We start from the raw sequence: 27064 nt of genomic DNA, 5'->3' as shown, positions 1-27064 counted from the left end.
ACTACAGGCCTGCACCATCAGGCCCAGCTAATTTTTGTATTTTTTTGTAGAGATGGGGTTTCACCATGTTACCCAGGCTGGTCTCAAACTCCTGGGCTCAAGTGATCCTCCCACCTGAGCCTCCCAAAATGCTGGGATTACATGCTGCATAATCTCTGGCCTGCATTTCTAATTGAGAGTGAGCTTTAACAATTTTTCTTCAGTTGAAGAAACATGTCTATATTTTTTCTGAATTGTCTGTTCACATCTTTTCCTCAATTTTTCTTCCAAGGTTTTGCTCTTTTCTTTATCCCTCAGTTTTTAAGAGGTATTTATCAATTAGAGGTATTAGCCCTTTTTCTGTTGCACATATCTTCTCCCAGTTTTTCAGTTGTCTTTTGATTTCCTTTATGGTGTTTGGGCATGCGAAAATGTTTACTGTTTAAATGCATCAATCTTTTCTTTTTTCTTTTCTTTTCTTTCCTCTGTATTTTTAGCCAGAGTTAGAAAGTGTTTCCCTGGACTGAGGTCAAAGAATAGGTCATGCATATTTTCTTCTAGTGCTTGTGTGGTTTCATTTTTTAGGTTTAGGTCCCTGATCCATTTGGAGTTTACTGTTGTGTATGGTAGTATGCATCCCATTAAATGATTTTTAACTAGAGGTGATTTTATCCCCTCAGGGAACATAGTCCAGTGTCTGAAGACATTTTGAGTTGTCACAAGTGAGGGGAGGGGCTAAGGATGCTGGCAAACATTGCACAATGCACAAGACGGTCCCCACAACAAAAAATTATTTGGCCCAAAATGTCAACAGTGCTGAGGTTGAGAAACACTGATCAAATTTTTCCTTTCACCAAATGGCTATGCAGTTGTTCCAGCATCATTAAAAAACTCCATCTCTTGCCTCAGTTATTTGTGATGTTGCCTTTATTGAATGTTTTTATATATACTCTGGTCTCTTTCTGGACTTTGTGTTCTATTCTACTGATATATCTGTCTATTCATGTGCCAATACCACAATATTATAATTATAGAGGCTTTAAATATATCTTAATGTCTGGTAGGGCTAGGTTTCCTTTTTCAGTGTTTTCCTGGCTAGTTTTATATGTTTGTTTTCCCATAAGTATCTAACTCCATAAAATAAGGCTTATTGGTATTTTTATTGAAATTGTGTTAAACTTATTAAGTAACTTAGAGAGAACTGATTTGTTTGTAGTGTTGAATCATTCTATCCAAGAACAGGGGATGTCTTTCTATTTGAAAAAGTCTAATGTTGTGTCTTTAAGGAGTGCTTTAAAGTTTTTCTCATATAAGTTTTACACATTTCTGGTAAATTAATTCCTAAGTATTTAGTCTTCTTTGTTATTGCTGTAAATGGGGTTTTCTCTAACATTAGATATATATACATACATATATAATATGTATGGAAACATTAGGGGCATTTCTAATTAAAAATAAATATTGAATTTTGTTTAAGGCTTAGCCAGTATCCAAGGAGCTAACCATACGGGTTTTCCCCTCCTAGATCTGTTAATATGATATATGATACTAATAGATTTCCTAATATTGAACCAACCTTCCATTCCTAAAATAAATCCCATTGGTCACAGCATATTAATCTCCTAATATAATATGATGTTATATTCTGTTTGCTAATGTTCAAATTAGTATTTTTGAATCAATAATCATGAGTGATATTGGTCTGACTGTCTTTATCAGTTTAGGTGTCAATGTTATACTTGCTTCATAAAAGAAATAGGTAAGTTTTGCTTCATTTTCAATGTTCATAAACAATTTATAGAGCATTGGGAACATCTGGACTTTGAAGGTTTAGTAGAATTCCTCTGGGAAACCATCTAGGCCTGATGTTTTTTAGTGGCATGGCTCCTTAATAACTTCTTCTGGTTCTCCCATGGAAGTCAGTTTGTTTAAGCTTACCAATTCTAATGAGGCCAATTCTGGCAATTTTTATTCTAGGAAATTATCCATTTCATCTAGGTTTTCAAATTTGTTTGCACAGAGGTCTGCAAAATAGTCTCTTATAATTTTTAAAATTTCTTTTGTTTCAGTGGTATTTTTTCCTGTCATTGCTTATTTTATTTGTGTTTTCTCTCTCTTTTTCTTGGTCATGTTTTTTCAAACAATCAGGACCTAATTAATAAATAAAAATCTTGTGTGTGTTTAATGTATAGAGCATATAGTTGGGTTTGCTTTGTGAGCCAAATTGAAAAGTTTTTAAATAGGCAAATTAAGCTCACTCATATTCATTGATATGACTAAACTCTGATAAATGTTATAATTATGTGTATTTTGTTATATTTGTTATGTTTCTTCCTCTGTAAGATGTGTTGTCTTCTCTCTTTATATAAAACAATTTTTTGGTATTTAGGAAGATTTGTATTTTTCTTTTTTTTTTTTTTGCTAGTAGTCTTCTTTGTTCTTATACCATTTTAATGTCCTTAGTCCCCTTTTTATTATTCAAGCCTTTACTATCTGGTTAACTAGTTCTTATTGGTATCCTTTAACAGCCACTTATTGCCTAGACAGTAATCAATTAGCTTATTCTATTTTCTTCTTTGCCTCTCCCTTCTCTCATTTTTAGTTGTATCATTCTCTGTTGTCACAACATTTAAAATTGCACCTTAGTATTCTATCTTCATCTCCACTATACTTTTAGTTTTAGATCTACATTTACATGTATTAAAATGTATGCTACCCATCCTTTTACTGACATTTCCCCAATTATCCCTTGGTTGGATGAAGCTTGTCCTGTGGTAGATGCCTCATAAAGGACTCATGGGTGCAAAATTCTCTAAGTTCCTGTATGTTGAAAATTGCTTTTCTATACTTGATGAACAGCATGGTTGGACATAAAACCCTTGCTTCATATATTCTTTCATTGATCTTTTGCAGTCACTCTATGTGGATCTGCTAATCTATCTCTTACTCATTTGTGTGGCTTTGGTGTGTTTCACAAGATCCCTAGTTTAATGGCACCATCTTCTGTCAGTTTGTTGAAGTTTAAATATTTTAGTGTATTTGTTTGTTTTGGTGGTGAGGCAGGAGTTGAAGGACACAACTCCTGCGTGTCCTTGAATTTTTTGGTTTTATTTTGTCTTGCAGGGTCCTAGAAATTTCCTTTTTGCCTCTTTTCTTCTTCACTCCCAATTGCTGAAGGGCAGATTTCCCTTCCTGTTTGTCTTTTGTCTCCCCCAGAAGCTTTATATAGAGAAAACTGCTCCTGTAAAATATGCATACTTTTAGGTCCGTTTTTGTAGTTTGTGTCTATCTGAAAAAATTTGTAGTATTTTTCAGACTTAGGGCAGACAATTTTTCTGGTGGTGGTTTTAGATCAATCTTAGGACCCACTGCTAGTTCATCTCTTCCATGTAGCTTTCTGAATCTGCCCTCCCTCACCTTGTAACAGGAGGAAATATGCTGAGACTTGGTGTTTTCTCTCTTTTACTTAACAGTCAATTTGATGTTTGGGAATTCTCTGTCCTCAAGTTATGCTGATGGTGTGTTTTTCTGTGTAGTTTTATTTTTCCCTTCTTGTTCTATATCATTTTTGGAGGAAATAATGGGAGATGGGGACCTAGGGTGTCACCATTATCGTCAGCTACCTGGGAGTCTCAGTGTATATTTCGATCCATCAAAAAACCTATGTATTCAACTGCCTCAAACAGGCTACTTTCCAGCCATCAGCACTGTAAGTCTAAGTCTAATAGTTTTTGAGCACATAAAAGTATTGTTTCTTACCAAAGAAAGGCTGTGTAGACTACTTCTAATGGTTAGTACCAAGAGTGAAAACACATGGTTGGATTTGCAGGGAACAGGCTACCTGTTACAGCTCTGGCAAATGCTCCTGTTTTCATACACATTTGCCATTCTCAATTTGACCACAGCCTAGACAAGGAAGAAAAATTCCCCAGAAATTCTGCCTGGAGGCAAATGACTTTCAGTAACTGGGTTTTTGTTTAGTACACAAACACACCTCACCGGGAACCCTTTCCTCTCCCTACCTTTCCCTAAATAATCAGTATTCTGACGCTTAACAAGTCAGTCTGCAGACAAGAGTTCATGTGGACAGAAGTTGATCCCAGGCAATTTCTCTTTCATATTGCCCTTGGGAACATTTTTACTACAAACTTTTTATATTTGGTTCCTAGCCAGGCCCAGATAAGTCTTCAGATCCTTTACCAGCCTAAAGCTGTAGTTTCTGTGGTGCATTAAAGAAAAGGTTGAGATGCTATGTGCAAGTGTTGATTTCGTGAAGTTTGTTTGGATCTCTTCTCTGTAGCTCAGGTCCACAGTAACTTCATGTCCCTATAAATAAATGATCTTAAACTAATCTCTGGCTATAGAATTTCAAAATCCAGCAGGATGGAATAGATACCCTTTTTTTTTTTTAAGGAAGCCTTTTCCTGAAATGACCTCCTTTGCCACCCTTGATAAGTAAGGACTCTTAGATGGGCTTTAATTAGAGATACTCCTTGAATTTTCAGCTAACAAAGGGTTTAGGGTTTTATGCTAAATTGGCTTGTCCCGTTTCCTGTGAGTTCTCCCTGGAGAACTTTTGGTACAAATTAAATGTCAAGAAACCAAGCATCCTCTCTTCTCACTTGTAGGAGTTATGAGGTTACTTTGGAGACATCACCAGATGCCACCAGACAGATGACACTTTGTCCCTTGAAATTTTAAAATATCCCATGGCACCCTTAGGAGTTCACTGCAGTGCCCTAAGGCACCTCAGCACACAGTTTGGGAATCACAGATATACAATCTTCCAGCCTTTTCCCCCTATGCGTATGTATATGTACACATACATATACACTCATTGACATTTTTTGAGATTATACTATATACAAATTTATAAACTATGTAAAAATCCCTGATAATAAAATATACATTTTCCCATGTCATTAAATATTCTTCTCTAACACTATTTTTGGTATTGTATTCTATCCTATAGTTATATTAGTATTCATTAAACTAAGTCCCTATTGTTAGACATTTGGGATATTTGTGATTAACTTTCCCATTGTAAACAGTGCTTTGATGAACACCCTAGTGAATAAATCTTTTCATACACTGATTATTGCCTTGGGGTAAATTCCTAGATGTAAAATTGCTGGATCAAAGTTATGAATATTTAGAGTTTTGCCCTCTAGAAAGAGTGTAACAATTTATACCTCCTCTAGTCTTATATGTGAGTATATGTTATAGGCTTTTCATTTGATGGTAAGAATTTTATTGTAAACGATTTTGAATACAGACTCACATTCAGGTATTTTAAGCACTGTGCTGGGCACTTGCACAAATACATATACATAGTTTAATCTTATTTATAAAACATCATATTTAGCCTCCTTAACAACCTTGTAAAGTTGATATTATCCCCATTTTACAGATAAAGAGACTGGGAGTCAGAAAGATACAATAGCTTTTTCCAAGTCACACATCCAAAAAGTTGTAGTGCTGGGATTTAAACATGGTTGGACCTATGATCTTATCACCATATTATAGATACTTCAGGAAATTGATTGGCTAATAATAATAATAACATCTGATGTTTATGTAGTGCTTATGTATGAGGTACTGTTTACGTGTATTATCACGTTCAATTCTCATGCCAAGGCTATGAGGTACTATCTACTTCTATCCCCAAGACACTGAAATGACTAACTTGCCAGGGTCATACAGCTCGCAAGTGGTAGAGCTGGTATTCAAAGTCAGGCAGTTTAGCTTCATGGTCCATGCCATTAATGACCAAGGTACAGTACAATAGCCTGCAGAGTTGCAGAAGACTGTATATCAATCTCATTATGAATGCTTTCTTAAAGGACGAAAAGCATGGCTTCACCAAATCTCATACATGAAAGGAGAGTTGTCTAAGAAAATGTCTATCCAGCAATTTGACTACAAATTTCCTGTCTCTATACCTGCAGCCATTTGTCTTTCAGCCATATACAGTCTTGTAAGCTTGAACTATGTTCTGTCCAGGCCTAAGGGATATAACTCAAATGAAAATCTTCTAGTCCTTGTAGTGACCCAAACTCTTGAACAAATAAAACAGTTAAAATTACTTAGAAATACTAAGTATTATCATTTGGGATGGATAAACTTACTGAAGTTTACCTAAGTATAATCCATAGTCCTCTCTTATTGATATTTGTTGGGTAAGTAAATGAAGTACTCTCGTTGCTATTCATCATTTTAAGCCTTTTCCTATAGTCTTACTTTAGTATTTAGACATTATTAAAAATTATGCAGATCATGAGAAAGGGTTATATTTTTATGTAATTTCTGTAAATGCTCAAAATTCTTCTCTTTCACCTCCCCCTTCCAAGAAAACCAACTTAATTAGCCATAAAACATGTTATAATGAATGGGAAAATATTTTAGCATTTTTATGCAGAAAATGCCTCATTAAAAGCAAATGCCTCAGCAAGCAGATATGAGCTGCTTAAGAACTTCTGCTTTATGACAAATCACTAGCATGTGAAACTGCTCTATCTGAAGAACTAGAAAGCCCTAAGAGGCCCTTGTCTCCTTTTCTTATCCTTGGGCTGCAGTGCAGCAATGGAGTGAGTGCGACATGGCGCTCAGTGTGCACTTGATGAGCACTGAAGGACCTGCCTGCAGTCCAGCTACAAATAGGAAAAATGTTTTTATATTTTGTCCAGTATCACTCAAGATCTTATCTGGATGTTATATCATGTGGATTCATTTAGATAAAGTCTGTTTTTGGCTGGATATTTGTCACCATGTGACCCAAATATTTTGCATCTCTCTTGCACATTGTAAAAGTCATAAGAGTGCACAATTTAGAGTCATACATGCAAATTTAATTTCTAATAAAAACCTTAACTCGTACCCACACTATTGTAACTTCTTTAGACTTTGGGTCTTGAACCAGAATGACAAGACAGCAGGAATGCAGACATTCAGACAGGCAGTATGGGCTGATTTGGTCACAAAAGCCATAGTCCCTCACTTCAATGATGCCTGCTCAGAGGCACAAAGTGCTCAGTTGTCCCCACTGAGGCCCCAGAAGGCACATCTGCGGTGATGTGTTTGTAGTGGCTGCTGATAGTGTTTGCAGGTGTTCTGAGCTGGGCTCAGCTTCATCATCTGTGACCCATGCTTGAGGGCTTGGGCTGAGTTACAGCCACATCCATCTGGTCAGGGCTGAAAGGCCCAGAGGCGATGACGTCACCACGGTATTAAGTTACCCTGGAGAACTAGCCTCCTTTGGAGAATGGGAAAGCATGAAATGATGACATGATTACTCTTCAAATTGTAATTTTTCACGTCACTTAAGTTCTTTACCAGATCACCCCACCAAGTCAGCCATGCTGTCACTTTACCAGTAATAACAGTAGTGGCAGCTGTGGTTAACATTTCTTGAGGTCTTACTCTGTATCAGTCAGTCATTGGGCTAAGCGCTTTACATGCCTTATCTCATTTAATCCTCTAGGCCTATAAACCAGGTACTATTAATATCCCTATATTACAGATGAGGGAACTGAGGGCAAAGAACATAAGTAACCTATCCTGAATCCTTCAGCTTGCAAGCAGAAGAACTGAGGTTTGAAGTATGTATTTCTTTTCCTGATTTTAGTCTGTAACTATTCTTGCTTTACTGCATCGTGCTACCAGTTAACTAAAAAATATGTCTGTATTCCAAAAAAGAGGCATTTCTTTCAGGAATGAAAGGAAGGGAAATTAATTTGTTCCCAAATGCCCATGATTTGAGCTCTTAGCCAGCCCAGCCTCTCTCACTGGGAGGCAGGAAACTGACTCCCAGACAAACTGATGTTTCCTCAGCAGCAAGCATAGGGCTGCAGGTGGCCACCAAGCTTACCGTTAAAAAGTGACGGTCCTTAACCTCACGCCTCCTCTGGCTGTGAGCTGGAGGGTAGGCTGGCAGTGGAGGAGCTGCAATGGAAAGGGGGGCAGCTGCTCTTTGCTCTCGGCGATCGCTCCGGCTCCGGTGTTCTGAGAAGGAGAAAAAGCAGTAATACTGAAATACACTTGGCATTTTCAATTTCTCTTTTCCCCTTGGGAGTGTTAGCAAAAGGCTGTAAAAAAAAAAGTGAGTTTTCATTACTTTAGCTAATTTGTATACCAAATAAGATTTTCAGAATGGTTTTTAATTGAACTTTCACTTACTATTAATATGAAATTGGATGCATACATTTCAGTGGGTCCATCTCATAATCTGTACAAGAGGGCTCACTTCTGAGTTTGGTGTGACTTATTTCAAAACAACATAAGCAACAACAACAACAACAACAACAAAAGTTGAGAACATAGTGGAAGATTTGCTGCCATCAGTACTGGGGTGGAAAGTAGGCACAGACACAACAGAGCTGCCCGGCCCACCCACTGGGTACGGGAGCTGGCTGTCACTGGCTCAGGGGAGCTGATTGCTACATATTCAGGAATTTGTGTGAGTCCATTTTTCAACTGTTGGTACCTGGAAATAACTCATGTTGGGAGTATTTACATCACATGTTTGCTGAGTGACTGAGAGTGAATTTATGCTTTCATTAAAGTCTAGTCTTTTAAAATTAGAATGTATTACATTTCTCTGTATTTCGAATGGGCTGTGGTGGGTGCCTTCACTGCCATGGGCTTTTCTAGGTCCTGTTACTTGTTTCTTACAGGCCTCCCCAGTGCTGGCTCCATTTTCTTTGCCCTATTCAATGTGCTGCCCCCTAAACTAGGAACTGAGCACTCTTGAACTTTCTGATTCTATCCATGTCTGACTTGGCTGTCCGTGTGCCTCACTGCCTGAACGTAGTGTCTGTGTCGAGAAGATGTGATAGTATTCCCCATCTCCCTTTGCTTGGGATTCTTCTGACAAATGTTGGCTCCCATAAGCAATCAGAGCAAAGTCTTCGAAACCATGTAGGTAGTCTTTGCTAAACTGCCTCCAAAGTCAATGTTTATCAGAAGGCTGTTTAAGATAAATGTCTTCCTTGTTAAAGTGCCCACCTCCAATGCCACCATCATTATGCAAGCAAACAGTGGGCTTTTCTAAATGGGTAACACAAGGAAAAGTGTTTACATTCTTAAATCCATACAGAAGAGTCGCTTACAGGTATTACTGGTTAGGAAGAAGTGAAAGGAGGGGAGTAGTTGGAAGGGAGACATCAACTCAATTTTCCATTCAATCGCTCCCCTCCTATACAATCTTAAATATATATCTTTCTTTGCCCTAGGCTGGGAGTAGGCAGGCTAGATTAATGGCTCCCTAATAATACCTTTTTCTGGTGCTGAGGTAGGGAGAATATTAGTCCACTAGAGCCTGAAACTGCAGTGGAATCTTGCTCCTTATTCCCTTACACCAATGAAACTTATGCTGCAGCCTGAAACTTGAAAGGAAAGGAAATATAAAATATAATTACCTATTTATAGTTGCTTATGAATCTCTCTCTCCATGGCTTATGAACATAAATGATAGCATCACATAAAGCCATTACTGGCTCTGAGCATTAAATAATTACTAAGAAAAGGGGGGAAAAAAAGTAATCAGAGCCTAAATAACTTGAAATACATGTAGATGCTACTTCCTCCACAAAGCCCTCCCTGAAGCTCTATGAAATGACTTGGTACATTTCTTCTTAGCCTCCCTATCACTGTATTGAAATTACCTGGTTACTTGTCTGTCTCTCCACTAGACCAGGGATTCCTTGTGGGTGGCATACGTTATTGCTTTTTGACTCTTAGGTTCTACAACACTCCCTTGCCTTCAATAAAATTTGTTGGGGGGTTTGCTATCAAGCAGATCTTGAAGGCAGCCAATTTCTAGGTTTTAATCTTGGTCCTCCAGCTCTCTCCTTACAGTCTCACCTCCAAAAGAAGCACAGAGCTGCTGCCACCACAGCCTCATTTGTCTGTTTCATTATCCACTCCCTCATGGTGGAAGCAAGGCTATTCCAGCTGTCCAAATAGAGAACCTACAGGGAGGCTCACTGCAGCATTTGCTGAGCATGGCAGTTGTCTGATAGGTCAGTATTATTCATGGCCACCAGATGGCAGAAGCAGATTATGCTGATGAATACAGCAGTATGCTATTGTGTTTCTTGGACAAGGTTAAAAAAAAAAAGTCACTTTCTAATTTTAATTCTACACTGCATGTTTTTAATTCCATGATGGCTATAATTCTTGTTTATGGCTCTCTGCAGTGCTATTAAAACTACTACACCCAAGATATGCTATTGAGCCAACCGCAAAACAAGCCAGTCTGTGGAGGGTAAAATGCATCTCCACAGTCCTCCTTCCAAACCCCAGGAGGCCCCACATCCCTCTCTCACCGCCCCCCAGGAGGAAGTTCAGAGAAAATTGATATTGGCACTTGCTGTTCTTCAGTTCTGCTTTAAGTCTAAACCTGACAAAGCAGTGAAATGTGATAGTTTACGAGCAGCTTGGTGTTATCTGGTGGAATCCATAAAATCCTAATCAGGGATGACTTATTAATAAAATAAAGGGATAAAAATAATTATACCTAAAGGGCTAATGTTACCCAAGATTTCTAATGATGGGACCTGAGAAAGGATTTGGTGAGAACAATCAGATTCCTTTATAGTCATCCTGTGCCCTCAATGTTCAACCAGGTTTTTGCAAAACTTGATTCAATTCCACAAATGTTCATTGAGGGCCTACTGTATGTCAGCTTCATGCTAAGTGCTTTGAATAAAATAAATTAATAAGATATCATCTTTGCCCTTGAGTTGCTCATAGATTAATGGCTTATTAGTGGTTGGTTGGTAAAACAGGCCCATAGTGGTTGATTATAAGATTCTAAGTGGCAGGATGGGAGGATGCACAGGATATTATGGGAAGGGTGCCTAATCCAGGCTGCAAAGGAATGGCAAGTGTGGAAAGAAAGATTTTTCAGAAGGTGGCTTAAGTTAAAAAAGAGCTTCTTAGCCAACTATAAAATTGAAGTGAATGGTAAGTATGCCAAAGATGCTTCTAGAGGATACTGATCATCACTCTTCATTGTGTCACAATGTCTTCCCCTAATAACCAAGGAGAATTTTTAGAAACAGTTGCTTTAGGGATATTAGGAGGTTAGCTCTTTCATTAAAAGGAAAAAAAAGATGAGGAAGGGAAAAAAGATGAGGAGGGAAAAAAGATGATAATTGAAGGCAACAAACTATTGAAGATAAGGATAGGGGAAAAGGCAGGAGTTATACAAATGTGGAATAAATAAGATGAAAGCAATATCACCATTTTGTTTCTCTACTTTGGTAATGACATTAAAATAGTTTACTTGCATTTTAATACTTTTGCAAAATGCCATTTCTTAAAAGAGTGTAGGGAATTTGGAAGAAAGACGTTGAATGTGTAGACACCATCTATCTCCACAGCAAGAATCTAAAAGCCAAAAATAGCTGACATGTCCCCTTCTGATAGCCTATTTAGGGGGCTCTAAAACAATGATGCTACCCCTTGTCCTAATTAGAATGGTTTTAAGGCACTGAAAAGCAACCAGTGTAAGAAAAAACTGTATTCCTATTTTGACTGCTATGACCCTATCTCTAGCTTTCTCAGGACTGTGACAGACATGTAAATATCAGTATCTATTTCCATGAGACACAGTGTATGGCAAGGAGGAAAAGAGCTCTGGCAGGCATTTCAGAGGCTTAGGTTGGGTCCTGGTACCACACTTAACCTGCTATGTGTGACCCTGAACAAGTTTCCTCACCTTTCTAGGCCTCCACATGTCCCACTAAAGAATGGGGGCATTAGACCGATCACTGGTTCTCAAGAGAAGCAGAAGAGCCCTCTAGGGGATCATTCTAATTGTTACAATGATTGGATGGGAGCCAAAGATGACAGCCATCCCATAATGCAGAGGATGGTCAATGAAAATGTGTCCCAGGTCTCACACAATTTTAAATGTTCCATCAGAATCTCTTATAGGGGAAAAACCTAGTGCCTATTTATGAGTCAAGCCAAATTCCCTTTTCATTATAATCCAAAGTATTTATTTTTTGCCCATATCTAATATATACTGAATGTACCAGTTTTTATGGCCATGCCCTCCTGCCCCTCGGAATAGTTTCTGAAGGTCTGTACTTAATCCAGACTTGCTTTTGACAAGTGCAAACATCTGACTGCTTCATGATGTCTTCTAGTGAGGTCACGCCTGAGCATTTGCATATTGAAATAGATATTATTATAAATAATTTCCTTTTAATTTCTCTTTATTATCATATTTAGACCATAATATTATTTTTTCTTATGTGTATGGGTAGGGCATATTACCCATGGATTTCATTTCAGGGTAGAAACGGGAGCATTTCAAAGTACTTGCTACAATAAGGGGGCGTGTTGGGGCTGATGGGACAGAGGACACCTGGATGGGACAACCTCCGAGTTATCTCCCGCAAAAGCCCCCAAGCCCAGGATCTGTCACCTCTGCGCAGGGCTTGCAGGCTCTGCCGGGCGTGTCGGTGCAGCTCCTCCACGCAGGGTGGCCTTGTGGCTGGGAGGAAGATGTTGCGCTGCTGGTGCCACGGGGCGCGGTAGTACACACTCAGCTTACTCTCAATGTCCAGGTTGGAGACGGCTGCAAGACAAAGAAACAGGGCATTGTCCATCAGTGGCTTTAAGTTGTGCTTTTGGCCAACCCTGGGGTGGGGAAGAGGACAGGAGTAAAGTCTGGGTGGAGTGGAAGTCCAGACTACTGCATTCACATTAAGAACTAACTCAAGGCCGGAGAAAGGTTTGGCATTTACGATACTGATAGGGACAACCTTTGTCCCTGAGCCGAGGCACGGGAGGCTCCAAGACACCAACCGTCTACCTATGACTAGCTAATTTCCTCTCCGTACCTTCATTCCTCACCCTTGGCACAGTCGCTCATCAACACTGACAAGCCCCTGGCTAGCCTGCTTGGGGGTGGAGATGGGGGTCCTGTTTCTGAAAAATGTGGAGGAAAGCCTCAGAGCTGAATGGAAAGGCTGCCTCAGCTCCAGACTTCTGGCCGCAAGGCCTCAGAGCTGTAGTTCTGCACACCGCCCCTGCTGTCCACCTGAACTTTGGCCTATACCTTGCCCTGCCTCTGTCCCTTGTGGTCCCATCCCCAAGGTATGCTTATCATGCCCTACACCTACCGGCTCCATTGCCTGCCATCTTTCAAAGCATTGCTCTTCCTTGGTTTCACCCAGGGGTGAGCATACGCATTAAAGAAACCATCATAGGGGTAATGAGTATTAAGGGAGGGAAACTGCAGATGCAAGATGAGTTTTTGCAACTCATCCAAGAGATCAAGGAAGGAAGGCTTCCTTCCCCCAAACACAGCATTTAACTCACCCTCATCTTCTTCATGTACACATGGATCCTAGGATGGAACTCTCCATGAGTTAAACAGAAATTCTGCTGGAAGCAGATGTTAGGAACCAGGAGGATTTTTACTAAGAAATAGCTGCAAAGAGGACCTCACAAGCACCTGGGTAGCCTGTCCGCCTCAGGAATGGCATGAACTGGCCCAGTCTGCTTTACCCTCCAGACACACTATCCAGATCCAGACTCCTGTCCTGGGCCCACCCTACTCCCCCCACCTCCCAGTCTCATCTCTTTCCACTCTGGTTCAGTAATGGGGGATTGACTGAGAAATCAGGCTCTCCCTGCATGCAAAAGTCAACTCCTACCCAATGGGGCAGAGGCCATTACCAAACCCAACAGAGAGGACCATGAATTCATGTGCTTATGACAGCTGGGAGAAGGGACAGAACAGAAAGCCTGTCTGTGGAAAGAATGGGCAAGAAGCCAGGTGGGCAGTCCTAGAAGTAGAGGGGCTTCTGAGCACCCCTTCCCTTAGGCTCGTCTTTTCAGGAAGGTGGGAGCCAGGATACAGGGCTGGGCCAAGATGACTACGAGGTAGACCAGAAGACTCTTTTCTAGTCCCTCATTCCCTCAGCACTGCTGACCAGAGGCTTAGGGTGGTAACTTTTGACAGCCCCTCAGAAACCAGGTCAAGTGGCCATGGCTCTTTAATTCTTGTGTGGGGAAAACCTGAGCCCCTCCTATTTATCTTAATGTTGGTCTGAAGAAAAGACTCATCAGAAGTGCTTGTCAAAAACACAGATTCCTGGGCATCAACCTAGACTTTGAATCAGAATTTCCAAAAGAAAGGCCTGGTAATCTATATTATGTGAAAAGTTATTTTTATCATCAGGCAGGTTTGAGAAACACAAAATGTCTTCTGATGATGCCTTGGGATCTTGTGGGAGTGAAAGGAGTTGGGCAACATGAGGGAAGGGAAGAGGCTGCTGAAAATGGAAACATCCATCCACCAATGGAATATTCCCAAGTAGCTCTTAGTCTCAGGCACGGTGCTAGGTGTTGGAACACAGCACAGAACAAAACACACAGGAATCCCTACCCTCATAAAGCATTTGTTCTCTGGCTTTGTGCAAAATGGTTTAACTGTGATTCTGCCTGGACGAAATAGTTTGGGAGCAATGACACTGGCAGACTTTTCCTATTTTGGTATTATACAGTTCCCCAGGGATGGTCTCAGGCATCAAGACCCTAGAGGCCTTGAACACCAAAAAGGTTATAGTCCTCACTCCTCCACCTCCACCTTTCTGCAGTAGGTGATCCCAAATTTCAGAATCAATTGGCATATCATAAAATTAGTGTAAAGATGTTCAGCAAATTCTCTTCCTTCATTATTAAATATTAAATATCAAGTTACCTGAAAAAAAAGCATTTTTTGGTGCCCATGCTTTACTGATACCCTAAACACATTTCTACTGTGCTTGTTGGGCAAGCCAGTTCTGAGTTCCTGGGCTGCTAAACTCTGCCTGCTGCTTGGGACTGTTAATTCACAGATACAAAGAGTAATGCATGAGTTCCAGCATGGGCAGCATAGTCATGGCTCCTGGGAAGAACCAACCCTCACAATGACAACCTTCAGGGCCAGGGATCATCACCTTTTTCTTTCCAAAATCTTTTTCTTTCTCCATTGAGAAGCTATATCGGATTTCTGCCACACATTAGCAGGTGAACATTTCACTCATCAGTTGCCACCATCCTGTCTATCTCTTAGACAGGGAAAGGAGGAAAACTCTTTAATGCCTTTGCTCTCAGTGACGTCATTTGGTCACAGAGCATTAACTAGTATTATGTGTCCACTAGAGGCAGGCAGACAGCCACTAATGGAGCTCTTCCAGGGAAAACTGTCCCCTTTTTCCTTCTTTAAAAAATCTATTCCTTTTCTTAAGTAACAGTTCAACCACAGTTGAATCCATTCATTCATGAGCTGCTCCACTGCCATTGTAAGGCTGCCCTGCATCTTCGGGTTCACCATGCTCCCTTTTCCTCCCTTTTTAACAATCTCACCATGGCTGAGTTATGCAAGATAGCAGGCTTAGTGCCCTAGGAATGTTTGTTCTCATAAAAATGGAACAAAGCAAAGCAAGAAGGTTTTTCCTCTGTTTATTTGGATACGTCCAGGGGCCACTGTGTGATAGGCAGAATTTTAGGATGATTCCCAAGATTCCTGCCTTCTTGTGCACATACCCTGTATAATCCCCTTCCCTTGAGTGTGGGAAGAACCTGTGACTTAGTTACATTACAAGGTGAAAAGGGTTTTACGGTCTGTACTCAATCGACTTGAGTTAATCAAAAGAGAGAGTATAATCCTGAGTTAATACTTAACAGAGACAAAAAGCAACAGAGATGCTCTCCTATTGGCCTTGAAGAAGTAAACTGTCGTGTTGTGGAGAGGGACATGTGGCAGGGAATGGCAGGTGGCCTCTAGGAGCTGAGGGCCTCACTCCTACAACTTCAAGAAACTGAATTCTGCCAACAACCAATGAACTTGAAAGAGAACTCTGGGCCTAAGATGAGATGAGATGAGATGAGCCCAGCTAACACCTTGATTTCAGCCCAGTTAACCCTGAGCAGAGGACCCAGTTAACCCATACCCAGACTCCTGACCCATGGAAATTGAAAGATAATAAATAGGTGTTGTTTTAAGGTGCTAAGTTTGCAATGATTTGCTATGCAATAATAGAAATAATAATAGAAAACTAATTGTATTAGTCTGTCCATTCTCATGCTGCTAATAAAGACATACCCATGACTGGGTAATTTATAAAGGAAAGAGGTTTAATGGGCTCACAGTTCCACATGGTTGGGGAGGCCTCACAATCATGGCAGAAGGCAAAAGAGGAGCAAAGTCGCGTCTTATATGGTGGCAGGCAAAGAGAGCATGTGCAGGGGAACTCCCCTTTATAAAACCATCAGATCTCATGAGACTTATTCACTACCACAAGAACAACATGGGAAAAACCAGCCCCCATGATTCAATTGCCTCCCACTAGGTCCCTCCCATGACACTGGGAATTATGGGAGGTGCAATTCAAGATGAGATTTGGGTGGGGACATAGCCAAACCATATCACTAATGCACACTCCCACTACTTTATCTACTTCTCTAGAGTCAGTCACTTGCTTTATCTTGTCAATTCCTCCCCTCTGTTACTGCTCCCCAAGAAAGGGGAAGATAATGACAAGGGTTACAACAGGAAATAAGGATCTATGTGTCATTTTTATCCTCCACAACAGGAAAAAGGTTATTTGGATGTATCATTTCCCTCATCTAAGACTACAAGCTCTTGTGGGAAGCTCCAACCATATGCCAAGTTCTAAGCCAGGTGCATTATATTAATAATATCATAGTACCCTCATACAACTCAAAGAGGAAAATATTGCCTCTATTTTATAGATAAGGAAATGGGAACTCAGAGAAAGTAGGTAAATTTGCTAAGTCATCCACCTGGTAAGTAGAAGATCTGGGATCAGAAACCATCTCTGTTTGGCTTCTAAGCTGCCACTCTTTCCCAAACCAATATTGAAATAAGTTTCCCTAAGCTAAGGGTGATGGGGTAGGGGAGTGAGAATGGGCCATCTGACACATAAAAAGGATCTAGTGCTTTTCAAAATAAAGAACAAAGATTCAGAACTGCTACTCTCTGTATCATCCATAGCATCAGGTATAACCAAGAACTGAGTGACTCTTCCAGAAAGTGCCTAGCAGGAGGTTGGGAAGATGCATTCTATTATACCAGAAAGACAACACCACAAACAGATAACCACAAAACCAAACTGCTGAAAGAAAATGCCATCGCAGGAAATGTCCACAGGGCAATGAAAAGTCTTTATAGACTGATCTTAGTTCATTCCCCTGTCAAACACTGGAGATAATGGAATTGTCAAGATCTTGATTCATAGTGATGTATTGGAAGGATGGATATGGTCACTGGGGTCCTCTGAAATGAGCTAACTTAGACATTAAGGAAAACTAGTGGCTGCCACTCTCTTGGAAAGACTAGGCCCGTTTCTAAGAGCAGGAGGAAGCTTGGTTTTAGGAACTATTGGGAAGGGGTAAAAAATCAGGGGCAAACTTAGTCTTGCCCCAGCCTCTCTAGCCCCATCTCCCCTGCCCTGCTAGGGGCGCTACTCATTTGATTCTCTCTTTCCTAGCCTTGTGAGCATCCCACTGCCTTACAGCTTTATGCCCCCTGGGAGCAGTGCAAAATGCTTATTCTTGGCCTCCCTTCCTAGAAAGCCTCCTTACCTCACATCCCCACCCCACTGGCTTTCTCCCCTGCTACTCCTTCTTCCTTAAGAAGGGGGAGGTGACAGCTGAGATCAAAGTTTGACTACTACATGTGGTGAAATTTTCAGAAAAATGCACAAAATGACTCAGAAATGGAATTTGTACCCCTTCAAGGGAGGGAAGAAAAATTTTTAAACGTTCTCAGAGTGCCTGCAGACACATTTACCCACCCACACCTTGCTAATCTTCTTCCTGCCCTTCTACCATCACAGCCACCCCCAACACATAGCTTTGTGGGCAGGAACACATCCCTCCACAAACCATCCGTTCTGGTGCCCCATGACAGGGAGGAGTGTGTTGGCATATTAATCAATTAATAAGCATCTGAAATTGTCAGTGTCACAGATACATAGCCGGTTTGTTCTCTGGGTCCCTGCTACACTGAAGCCAATGCTCAGGAGCCATCAGCTTGGTAAGCAAAATGGGAAATCTCCCTAAGGTGTCTGTTGCTGCTGCCTGAGTGCTCAGATCTATTGGGAGGATGGGAAGGGGATTTCACCAAATGAACCCATTTATTCCTGCCTGCCCTTTCTTCCTCGGTAACCATCCCCTTGCCAACTCTGCTTGGCAGTTTGGAGGAAGGAACAGGGTAAAGTACAAGGAGAGCAAGGACCACCAAGGCTCCTGTCACCTACAGAGCAGCCCAAAGCCAGAGCCGATTTCCCAGAGTCTTTCCTTGCTGGGCTTCCTGTTCTGTAGAACCATAATAAATCAGATTTGCTCCCCACTATGGATGAAGTGTCTCATGTTCACCTCTCAGCATCAGAAAGATCTAGGTCTCTTAACAAATTCCAGCATCTTGAAACATTCCAACACTTACAGAACAGGAGAACATATCTGTGTGTTTATTTGTACGCTAAAAGGATCTAGAACAATTTTTCCCCTAGAAATAGTTTTCCCAGCTTCTAAAACAAAATGTTGCTTCATACCAGGAAGATTGTTTCATTATTGCTGTTACCATTGTTGTTTTAATGTCCAACGTCCTGTGGAAAGACCAGTAGAAGCCTGGGTTCTAGTTGCAGTTCTGTCACCGTGTGACATTGTGCAAGTCGTTGAACCTTTCCTGGATTCAAGTTCCCCATCTTTATAAAGGAGGGGTTTGAACTTTTTGATCTCTGAGTGCTGTGCTGCCCTGTCCTGTCCTGCCCTCCATTTGATGCCAGTCACCAAAATCCACCCAGACTCTGTAGTTAAGCTATGGCAGGATGGGGCTGGTGGAAAGAGCTTGGGCTCTGGGATGGAAAGATGGATCACAGCATCAGTGTGATCCAGAGCAAGTCTTCTATGAAAGGGAAATCACAGAGCCTTCATGCAGTGGTTCAGGCTCCAATTAAGTAACAACATCCTTGGCATGTGTCACTGCTTAATAAATATTAGTTCCCTTTCCTCGGCTGAAAACAAAAGAAGTTGGGAGGCCAGGATCAGGGTCCAAATTCACAAGAGGAAAGTCTGGAGCTCTCCAAGGTTCTTTTCACTTTATTTTGCCTGTCTTCTTGTTGAGTGAAGTATAAACAAAGATGAGGCTACAAAAGATCACTCTTTGAGGGTCTCATTTCTGGAAACTGGAAAGAAGACTGCCCACAACTGGGGAGCCTGTGACCTCTCTGACAGGTTCAATGTCCCCAAGTCTCTGCCATCTATTGACTTGGACAGCATTTAGTGTAATGACTCAGCGATCCTAACTCTCTGAGCCAGTGGCAGAGTTGCAGTCCTAGACATTCTTCTTAGCAGCAGTTTGTAATTTACTTGTTTATCTTCAGGTCATTCTGCTGCCATGTTCTATACCAGACACTTCCTCCAGAATGTAAGCACATAGTCATCTGTCACAGCTCAGCTATTGTTTTAAGAAAATTCCTTTAGGCATCTAGCAGAGTCATTGGATTCTGCTACTGGAAGGGACCTCGGAAATTATGGACTTCTGTATTTTTTTTTTCAAGCTGCAAGAGCATGACACATTAGTGGATTGTGAAATCCATTTAGCAGGTCAAGACTAGCATTTTAAAACTGCACGTTCTGCACATGTACCCCAGAACTTAAAGTATAATTAAAAAACAAACAAACAAACAGAAACAATGAAATAAAATAGAGCAGACTGGAAAATACCCAAGAGCACTGTATGCAGTGTTGTTTTGTGAAGCTATCACTTGTGTCACACATGTGCATGTGCACACACGTGTGTGTTTGTGTGTGTGTATGCTGGGTTGTGATGTAAAAATGTGTTTCTTACTCTGAGTAGCAGTCAAAACACTGTGAAAGCCACTGTTTAGGCCACTCCTTTCATGTGCTGATGAGAAAACTGAGATTAAAATATTTGACCCTAGATCACAGAGCTGATTTTTGGCAGAGGCAAAAACCAAAGCCAAGGTCTTCTCAGCCGAGGCCCATGCACTTCCCTCAGCAGCCTCTTCCTCCCATGGGGATAATCAGCCTAGCTTCTGCACCCTTCATGTCTCTCGGTCATTATTTTCTACCTTTCACATTTATCAGATTGTCTTTGGGGGGTGGGGGAAACACTTCTCACCTGTGGATAGTACACATTCCATCCATTTTTATTTTAAAATTCCAGGTGCACTTCAGCTCAGAGAGCAGTTGTTGAGATGAACCAGCCACAGAAGCCAGGGTTTGCCCTGTGTTTATTTACAGAAGGACACACCCGCCAAGACTTGCTCTGAGGGGACTACGGCTGCAAGAGAGGGCCCTGCCCATTTACCAGTAACAACTATGAGCCACTTTGAGACTTAGAGTATACGTATCATCAGGGAAAGATGACATTGATGGAAAACCTTTGCTACAGCAGTGGAAACACACACACTCCCCTTTCTTCCTTCTGGTTAAAGATAGAAAGCTGGGTGTTCAATGTACTCAGGTATTCAGTATATGAAATATCTGAACTCCTTTGCTTCCCTGTGTTCTGTCTCTTTTGCATTCTGAGTTTTCCAGAGCAAATAACTCAGAAGAGGATTGGATCAGGGAAAAAGGAGAGCCCAACTTGGTTACTTTGGTTGGCTTGTATCCCTAGAATGCCTGCACTGTTTGCCATCTATCTACCCTCCAAGCCTCATCTTCAACAAAAGCCTTCTACTTCCCACTCCCAAGCTGCTGGGCCACTCACTGTTTCTTACCTCTCATTTGCACTCCTCACATACTATCTTAGATTGCCATACACATCTGCAGCCACATCCTTATGCCCCTGACAAGAGGAGCCACAGCTTATACTTCTTGAGATCCCTGACAATGCCAGGCATTGTCCCACATAAATTCTTAAAGGAAATGTGTTTGATTGCTTTTGTTACTTGTTAATGACTCCCTGTATACTTTGGCAGGGAAATGAAATTGGCACAAATAGCTCAAGTGGGGTTTTGCACCAACTATGGGTTTCATTTATCCACAGGATTGCAATAGAAGAAATTTAGATTCAATACAAAGAAGAAATTCTCAATCACAGGGGTCTAGAGAGGGGATGGATGGCATTATCAAAAGAGGTTAGAGAGAAGGGGTAGAGAGGGGAATGTGGTAAAACAAGGAAAAATTGCAGGGGTGGGGAAAGTGAGTGGGGGAGGGCACAACCTTAGAGAGATAGTACACATTCTAGGGCCTGAGGATATTTTAGAAGAGTCTCTGATTTATAGAAAGCACTGACTCAGGTGCAGTACAAACTTGGTTTTTCATCAGGAAAAATGTATTAGATAAAGTTGACATGTCCAGCAGCTCTGGGAGTCTGGACCTTTCAAACCCACTCACTTGTATTGAGCAGCTACTTTTGCAAAGTTCTGGGCTAGGAACTAGGGGACACACAGATGGGTAAGACAGGATCCCTGTCATCCAAGTGCTTGTGATGTAATATTCATTTATTCTTTATTTCTTTCAAGCATTTATTAAATGTCTATTATGTAGTACTGAAAGGGCTACAAAGATTAAAATACAGCTCTCTCTCTCTCTTTGATATGGTTCGGATGTGTGTCCCTACCCAAATCTCATGTTGAAATGCAATTCCCCAGTGTTGGAGGTGGGGCCTGGTGGGAGGTGATTGGATCACAGGGGTGGTTTCTCATGGTTTAAACCACCCCCATTGGTGCTGCCGTTGCAATAGTGAGTTCTCATGAGATCTGGTTCTTTAAAAGTGTGTGGCACCTCCCCCCAACCCCTCTCAGTCCAGCTCCTGCCATGTAAGAAGCCTGCTTCCACTCTGCTTTCCACCAGGAGTAAAAGCTTCCTGAGGCCTCCCCAGGAACAGATTCTGCCATGCTTCCTGTACAGCCTGCAGAACCATGAGCCAATTAAACCTCTTCTCTTTATAAATTACCCAGTCTCAGGTATTTCTTTATAGCAGTGTGAGAACAGACTAATTCTCTCTCTCTCTCTCTCTCTCTCACACACACACACACAGTCATTCAAAAAAGTCTAAAAGAACAACAAAAAGCCACTCTTAATCCTGTCACCAAAGGCCACTGTTAGCATGCTAGCATGTTTCCAAGCAGTTTTTTCAAGTACATTTCTAAATAGTTGAGATATAGCATATATACCCTATTGTATACTGCTTCTTAAAAATAAAAGAATTTGGCCAAACGCAGTGGCCAAGGCAGGCAGATCACTTGAACCCAGGAGTTTAAGACCAGCTTGGGCAACACAGCAAAACCCCATCTCTACAAACAACAACAACAACAACAACAACAAAACCTCAAAAATTAGCTTGGTGTGGTGGTGTGCGCCTGTAATCCCAGGTACTCTGAGGCGGGAGGATCTCTTGAGCCTGGGAGGTGGAGGCTGCAGTGAGCTGAGATTGTGCTACTGCATTCTAGCTTGGGTGGCAGAGTGAGACCCTGTCTCAAAAATAAAACGAAATAAAAGAATTTTCCTTTGTGACTCAACCTCAATACTTATTAACAGCTGTATAATGTTCTACCACGTGAGTGTACTGTAGTTTATTTACCCATTCTCCCAGCATTGGATTCGGATTAGCTCCCAGTTATAACACAGACCGCAAGGAGCATCTCTCTTTAAAAACCCCTGTCAAGGCCACATTCTCCATGTGATTGTGAGTATGCTATGGGCCAGACTGGAGATTTTGCTCTCCTTAGCATGAACCGGGCTGTCCTTTCCTTGGCCAGTTTGAACAGAGGCTATCAAGACACAGCTAACCCCAGAGTCCAGCTCCCTAATCAAAGGATGGGGAGCAGACTGGCATCTTAGATGTACACATAGCCTAGTGTTTGATATATATATCAGCAAGGTACATCCTTTTAAAAACACCAGACACTAAGGTGGCAGTCGCTTGGCAAAGCTAGAAATTGTACTGTTTAAGCTACCATTCCACAGAGCACACAATAGGCAGAGGATTCATAATTGTTCTTGTTAAAATGTACCATCCTGCCTCAACAATGCTGATGGAAATATTTGTTCTTAACCAGGAACCATCATTGTATGTGAGGCTGTATAGATACAAACCACACCATTGGGGAACTAAGAAGGCTGCCCTCAAAGGCAGACTTAAATATTAACATAATAGATTAAAATGGAGCTTCCCAAACTCCAGTATGCATAGGAATCACCTGGAGACTTTGTTAAAACAGATTCTACTGCCAGAAATCTTGATGCTGTAGGTCTTGGATGGGATCTGAGAATCTGCATTTCTAACAAGTCCCAGGGGGATGCTGATGTTGCCAGTCAGTGGACCACAGAGGCCAGGTAACAAGGTAGGTATTAGATTGAACCACATTAAATTGATGATATTCAACCATCTTGTCCTTAAAAAACTATCTCAATAGTTCAATCTAATAATTAGTTCAACTCCAAGGTTAGCTTTACCAGAAAGGCCACTGTGCTCTTAGATAGCAGTAAAGTGCTTGCTTTTCAGCAACCTGTACTGAAAATGACCAGCCCATCACCAAGTCGTGAAACATTTGTGCCAGTTTTCAAGGCTTCCATGCCTGAGCTTAAACCAGGGTAGGAGAAATGGGGGCTTGACCCAATCTTTACTTCATCAGCCCCACACCCCTTGAAGAGACACTGTCAGTGTTACAAGTTTGCAAACAAGTAAAAGTATAGAAAGATAATACTAATCAGAAATAAGGAATTTGCTCTTTCAGGAGAGTGAAATAAATAGTTAAGAAATACTTCCAAGATTATGGGTTTAACAAGGGTTAAAAATAAAACTCCTTGGTGAATGACACAAATCTCTTTCCATTATTTGAGATGAACCAGGTGAGGCTGATTACAGGGAAGACCGTGAGTATCATCCTTTAGTACTCATAGTTTCTTGAAAGCAGGCTCTCTCCATGGGAAAAATAGAGAAGAAAGGAGGCAATGCACTCATGAAGATGAGTATGACATGTTAAAATCCCTTCACTCCTGTTCAAACTAAGATGAGATGTCATAAACATGGGTGCCTCTGACATCCCAGGAAAGACAATGGAGCTGGAGTGGGACAGGCAGGTCAGAAAAAGCATGTGAAAATCACCATTTTATTCAAGAACCACTGCACTCAGCCACTGGATATAAGAAAAAAAGGGTTCTATTTTCCAATATGGCACATGGAGCCTCTTCTGTCCTCTTGGACAGATGCCCTTGGCTTGGTTAGATTGTGAAGCAGTAAGGTAATTAGCACATGACATCCAATTATATATGCTAATAAATCCCTTCTCCTAGGTGGAGGTTAGTCTCTTAAAATCTACTTAGAGAGCATAAGTGATGATGGAAAATTTTAAAATATTTACAAAAGGCCCCACATACCACCTCCACTATACTTACTTAGAACCACTACTTGCTAATTAGTATCTTTGCAGGTAGAAGAGAAGTGATGCTCTTTATTGGGCCAACAAAGAAGCTATAAATACATGAGCCTGCAAGCCAAAAGGCATTCTTTTCCAAGGACATTTCCACCCCAAAAGCCTAGGTATTTGTAATGAGTTATGTGCTCTCTATAATAGACATAGCTAGATGAGTGGCAAATACTTAACCCATAATGGATTCATTCTGGTGTCAGAAGAGATGGGTTCTCTTGTGACTCAATTAGCTTGAATCTAGCTGAGTGTGCAGTGGTATCAAGGGAGGTGTCCTACGTTCATCTTGCACATTTGCTGCCTCAGACCTAGAATCAGCCCTTTCTTGAAGAAGCCCTGACTCCTCTCAGAGGGAACAGACTTTAGAGACCACATTCTGCATGGTAGGGGTATTTATTGTTGCTAGGTTGTCATTGGTTCTAGACTTCTTCAGTAGACAGGACTAGAAAATATGTAAGTTTCAGAAGGTGAAAATAAATCATGAGTTTAAAACCTTATTGCCAATTCAAATCTAAGATTACAGGTTTTAGTTTAACTTCCTTGATTTTATAATTGATCTATTTTCTCATGTGCTGAAAATCTTGATTCCTAATGGCATAATTACTTATTTGAATAGTTGCAAAATGACTACAATAAGACAACTTAATTCAGTTTTAGATTTCTTTTTGTTTTTCATTTGTCATTAGGATATTTTCTACTAGCAATGTACAGTAAAGGGTACTTTGTTTGGAAGTCACATGAAATGATTGAAGGTGTTGAGTGCAATGATTGCTAAGGTCCTGTGTATTCCTTTGGGTACATAAAATGAGAAAACTATGAAAGGCTCCTGGCCATCCCATTCAGGTGGATCTAGTTAATAAATAACTAAAATTCATGTAAAGTTCCTGCATTTTAAATTTCCAGTTTATTTGAGAAAAACATAAAGCCTTCCTTCCCTTCACATTCATCTGCTCCACATGTGGCAGTATTTCGAAAACTAGGAGCTCCTCCCCTTCCTTCCTTGACTCGTGAACTCTGCCACTGGCCCTTGCAGGAGCTGGCCTTGCTTTGTTGAGTAACAGCACAGAGAAGCCCACACAGTGATGAGGAGAGCCTTTGATCTCCAGAAGACTTGAAAACTCAAGTCTGGAGGTCTTGGCATTTATCCCAGAGATCAAACAGATATGTTGGCACCTGCAGGGAAAAGGGAAATATGAACTAGCCCTTTTTGAATCCAGAGCCTATGATGGAAACTCCACAAGCAATGACAGAATCTACTAAAGGCCACAGGCCCATCAGAAGCTATGAGTAGCCTCCATGGGGATCTCTCTACCGAGGATTTGGTGAGTAGACCACACACAGGGTTCAGACAGCTTCACCCCTGAGTGACTGTGCCTGAGTCCAAATACTAAAAACTAGGTTGAACTCTATGAAATTGACATTTTTGTAGGTCAAAATAGTTGAATATTGGCAATTTCATGTGGTTCAACGTTACAGCTCTTAAGTAAGCAAATGAAGAGCCAAAAACTCAATAATCGCTCAAGCCAGATAAATGACACCCTATTTCCCCCTCCCAAGTTCAAGGCATTTTGTGCTTCTCTTCTCTGGTTGATTTGAGGCAGACAGAGATGAGGGGAGAAGAGAGAGCAAAGTTATAACAGGCAACTGATTCTAGAGGGTCGCATTAGAGAACAAGTGCCTTGGGCCCCGGTGCTGGCTGGCATGGTGCGGAGGATCATCAGCAAAGCTTGACCCCAATCCCTCCGGGTGTACTGGAGGCCCCAGCTAATCACACTTGGGTCTGGGAAAGGAAACATGTCACCTCTTATTATGTCTGAGGGACTGTGCAGAGGTGCTTTAAAGAGAAAGGAACACCATCAGTGCCATCAAGCAGTTTATAACCTGGTAGCCATATTAGACAAATTAGGTGATAATCCAAGGTGGGATCAAGTGGGCTGCCACACAAGTTCAAGAGACATGCTCTCTGGTTAGGGAAGGGGTGCAGGGAAGAGGTAACATTGAAGTAGGAGGAGGGTTAAGGGCTGGCTAGGATCAGCAAATGCCGGGAGAGATCAGCATATGCTAAAGCGTTAGGTTAAACCATTTGGAATTTCCCTTTTGAGGCAAAAATTTTTTAATATTAGCAATTTCCTGTGATCCAACATAATATGAAGATTAGAATGAGTCTGTTGATATAGGTCTCAGGAGTAGTTCATTGTGGCTTGGCCAGGAGTCATGTGAATCAGAGAGGCGCAGGTAGGGAGCTGCTTAGGAAGAAGATGAAGATGACTTAGTGAGCATGTCCATGAACCACACAGCGGGTTAGGCCCTCAATATAGCTAATCTTATTTGGTTCCCACAATAAACCCAGGATGAACATTTCATTATCTCCAACTTACTGTATAGGCACAGAAAGGTTAAGTTGCTTGCTTGAGGGCCGCAAAATGATAAGCCATAGAGGCAGGACTGGAAGCACATACATCTGATTCCAAGGCCCAAGATCTTTCTGCCCCACATCACTTCCCCACAAAGGAGCAGATATTGGTGTGGGGAGACCATGTTCACCCCAGAAAGGAAGACTGAAGTGGTTCAGTGGAGGGCCTTGGTGGCCGGGATGTGGAGCTCAAGCCTAACCCTCTTATGTAAAGGGAAGTGTCTTAGTCCCTGGCTCAAAG

The 27064-nt window shown here is 41.3% G+C and overlaps 1 protein-coding gene and 1 long non-coding RNA gene across 5 annotated transcripts in view; one reads left to right on the top strand and one right to left on the bottom strand.

Annotated features, from left to right (window-relative positions):
* The window catches only part of NHS (NHS actin remodeling regulator), a 387766-nt gene that overhangs the window by 36089 nt on the left and 324613 nt on the right, over positions 1–27064 (bottom strand). For all 4 annotated transcript variants that reach the window (XM_054473235.2, XM_054473231.2, XM_054473234.2 and 1 more), the window contains 2 exons: positions 12416–12568; positions 7847–7980 (listed from right to left, as the gene is read on the bottom strand). In XM_054473235.2, coding sequence (XP_054329210.1) covers positions 7847–7980; positions 12416–12568 — 287 coding nt within the window. The remainder of the gene's footprint in view (positions 1–7846; positions 7981–12415; positions 12569–27064) is intronic.
* The window catches only part of LOC134739038 (uncharacterized), an 85534-nt gene that overhangs the window by 37106 nt on the left and 21364 nt on the right, over positions 1–27064 (top strand). The window lies entirely within an intron of this gene.

This window comes from Pongo pygmaeus, chromosome X, assembly GCF_028885625.2.
Source record: "Pongo pygmaeus isolate AG05252 chromosome X, NHGRI_mPonPyg2-v2.0_pri, whole genome shotgun sequence".
Classification (NCBI taxonomy): Eukaryota; Metazoa; Chordata; class Mammalia; order Primates; family Hominidae; genus Pongo; species Pongo pygmaeus.
Note: the sequence above shows the minus strand (reverse complement) of the source record. Positions and strands in the feature narration are given on the sequence as shown.